The 3,098-nt window shown below is 50.1% G+C and overlaps 1 protein-coding gene across 1 annotated transcript in view; it reads right to left on the bottom strand.

Annotated features, from left to right (window-relative positions):
- The window catches only part of LOC103581149 (beta-galactosidase-1-like protein 3), a gene marked incomplete at its 5' end in the record, with an annotated part of 33,161 nt that extends 30,268 nt beyond the window's left edge, over positions 1 to 2,893 (bottom strand). Inside the window, 3 exons of the mRNA XM_008563051.1 lie at positions 916 to 1,024; positions 2,290 to 2,385; positions 2,825 to 2,893. Of these exons, the coding sequence (XP_008561273.1) occupies positions 916 to 1,024; positions 2,290 to 2,385; positions 2,825 to 2,893 (274 nt within the window). The remainder of the gene's footprint in view (positions 1 to 915; positions 1,025 to 2,289; positions 2,386 to 2,824) is intronic.
- Between the last annotated feature and the right edge of the window lie 205 nt (positions 2,894 to 3,098).

Here is a 3,098-nt window from a genome sequence, read left to right as displayed (position 1 = left end):
AATCAAACAAAAGGATATCACAACAATTAAACAATTGCTGTCTTGGAGACTGCAGGATACAATGTCCTTTTTTTGTATAGACCTGCCCATATGTGTAGGTTGACACTGAAAATGAAGGATTTCTGTCACATGCACACAGTCTGGGTTCTCCACCAAGAGGGAGATGCATGATGTCTGATTTCTTACCATGCTTGGGACTAAATCGAACTGGAATGTGGGCAACAGCAAGTGAACACACACAGAGACAGCATGTCCGTGAACAGGACGCTGGTCACGTGAAGTGCAACACATCCATACCATGGAACACCATGCAGCCATTTACAGGAATGGCAGGTTTCAAAAACATATTGTCAAGTAACAAAGGAAAATTCCAAGTAGGAACTGTAAATTCTTGTATAAAAAAAAGGATCACACGTACACATACATGTGTGTAGAAAGTCTCTGGAAAGATACACATAGATCTGGTAAGACTGGCTGTCACCTGAAAAGACAACTGAATGGCTTTAGGAAGGTGGGAGGGGAGATTCTATTTCACCATAAATTCTTGTGTATCTTCTGAGCCTTTTTACCAAGTGCTTGGATTAAGTATTTAAAACAACAAAGATAATTTAAGAGTAGAAACAAGCAGAACGAAGGTCAGTGAATTTAGTGAATATCCAGTACACACAGCAACCACCCAGCCCTTTGTGTGGTCCCTGCCTTGTGTACTGTGAGTCCTTCCGGAAGCCCTGGGGTAAAGGCACACGACAGGACCAGTAAAGCTACTGTCCTTGAGATGAGAGCCTAGAATTCAGTTACAAGAATGTCAACTTCACTTCTCATAGGGACTAGATGTGGAGTGTCTGGTGATGCAACCAAAATAAACTACTTCCCTAAAGCGAATGCAAGAAAGGAGGAAAGGTCATTTGGCTTTACCTGGAGAGGAAGCATTTTGGGAATCAGATGATCAAAATACTTATCGACTGCTTCAATGAAGCGCTGGTCGGTTGTTCTCAGCTGTGACACGGGGTCTTGCAGTAGCCAGCTGGGGGTGAGAAGGGCCGGCTCAGTGGCTCCCTTCTGGGAGCTGCCTGCACACAGCTTGACGTCCTCCCATCCACCTCAAGCCCTGGTACTGGAGCACTCAAGGGGCCTGGGAGGGTCTGTGCATGTGAGCTTTTCAGTCCATTCTCACAGACTTGGGAGATTTGGAAGAAATCACACCACCTCCACCTGCAAGTCACTTCACAGCTAAGAAGCACCTTCAGCTGCATCTGGCCAGACTAGGGGCTGAGCCCATCTAAGCTCTCACAGCCATATCTTAGTAAGTCTTTTCTTTTGCTGTTTATTGAACACTCTCCCCCATTCTTCTTTAGTTCATTAAAGACATTTCCCTTGAGCACAGCGCCTGTTCCTTAGGCACAGACTCACACTTCCTCTAAGACCTAAGACTCCAAGTGCAGGGTGAGAGTCTATAAACCAGGAACCCCCAGGTCACCAGTGAGGTGCTGGCGCAGGTCTCCAGCTAACCTGCAGGAGGAACCATTGTTCCTCAAACTCCCACTTCCCTCAAGCTCAGGCTCTTTCTGCTCCTGAGAAGGATGTGGGAAGTAGCCCATCTTGGAGAAAAGCAAAGTGTTCATCTCACTGTGGGGAGTAAAAGCGCTCAGGTGTTTAATTCTGTTTAAATGGAGCATTCCCCATTTAAACAGGAGTACACAGGGGAGTCCTGTCAGCTCCTAGGATTAACAGAAGGATTCCTGGATTCTCACCTGAAACTCAGTCGTCTGGCCTGAGCGCCAGCATCACAAGTGAAAGAACAGGGCAATTAAAAGGGAGAAGGAAGGGAAGGGAGCTGAGGGTCTCAGTGCATGGAGAAGGGGGCCTTCCCCTCACACAGTCGGACAAAGACCAAAGGGCCTTGGAACAAGCCCAGCGCTGCCAGGACCTTGCCTTGCCTGCTCTGAAGCCCCTTTCCCTTTCTTCCCATTGCACAAGGACAGAGGTGGCCTCAGCCCCTCCTCTGCAGGGAGAAAAGTTCGAGCTTCCTGCTGCTCACCTCCCCAGGCGCACCCTCTTGTCCACATGCCCAAAGCCTAGGACCAAGAGTTCCTCGTCTGAGAAATGGGGATGGCAGTGACACCCCTACCTCACCATGCTCCTGCAGGTGCCACAGGAGGTGACGTACATGCAGTGCAAGGCACAATATGTGCTCAGTAAACGAAGGTTGTTTTCATTATTACTAGACTGAAATATTACTTCTTGTAAAATTTACTATGACCACAACTCTGGACTTGGAGACCCACTTGCCTCGGCAAGCCCCCGAGGTCGATCTCGGCACAGATGTAGGGGCCTGGACGCAGGATCACCCACAGCCCGACCTCTGCAGCCATCAGGACAAAGGCCCTAGGGAGGTAAACAAGACATAACTGTGGCATGTCCCTCCCATGACAGTCCAGGCCAGGCCAGCAGGGGAGGGAGCCCACATGCACCACAGGGTGGCAGGGCTGCCGGCCCCTTCCCTCCCTCCCTCAACCAGGGAGATGGGGTGAAGGGACGGCTCAGTCCCCCGCCCCACCCGCCAGCAGAGCAGGAAAGCCCAAGGGTCTTCGCCCCGCTGGACTGCAGTAGAGAGGTGGCCCCCAGGCTGCAGGCCCACCCCTCTGCGTGTCAGGGCACAGCTGCTGAGTGCCCGGGTCCTGATGCAGAGCCTCTCACAGCGACCTAAGAAAGGGGCTCCAGTCCCCGTCCCTCTCTGGTGCTCTGGGGTCCCTAATCCACCCCAGGAAGACATATCTCTGCCTCCCACCCCGGGCCAGGTCACAGAAGCAGCAACACCACGTACTCCAGGTCCAGGTTCCCAGAGAAGTCAAATTTTCCTCTTTCTGGCTCATGGAGGTTCCAGGGAATGTAGCTGGAAGAGGGAAGAGAGAAATATGATAAGCATCACCTTATTTCTTTCCTTCAAATTGCTAAGTCATTCCTAAACCCATGCCAAAACCTGGTATACCTCTGTTTGGGAATAAATTGAAGTTTCCGCTGGAAATTAAATCTCTAGTACATGAACAATGACTAATTTCAATAGTTCTTTTCTCTATTACCCAATTGTGGTCCAAGCT

Source organism: Galeopterus variegatus, unplaced genomic scaffold (genome assembly GCF_000696425.1).
Source record: "Galeopterus variegatus unplaced genomic scaffold, G_variegatus-3.0.2 Scaffold12452, whole genome shotgun sequence".
In the NCBI taxonomy this organism is placed as follows: domain Eukaryota; kingdom Metazoa; phylum Chordata; class Mammalia; order Dermoptera; family Cynocephalidae; genus Galeopterus; species Galeopterus variegatus.
Note: the sequence above shows the minus strand (reverse complement) of the source record. Positions and strands in the feature narration are given on the sequence as shown.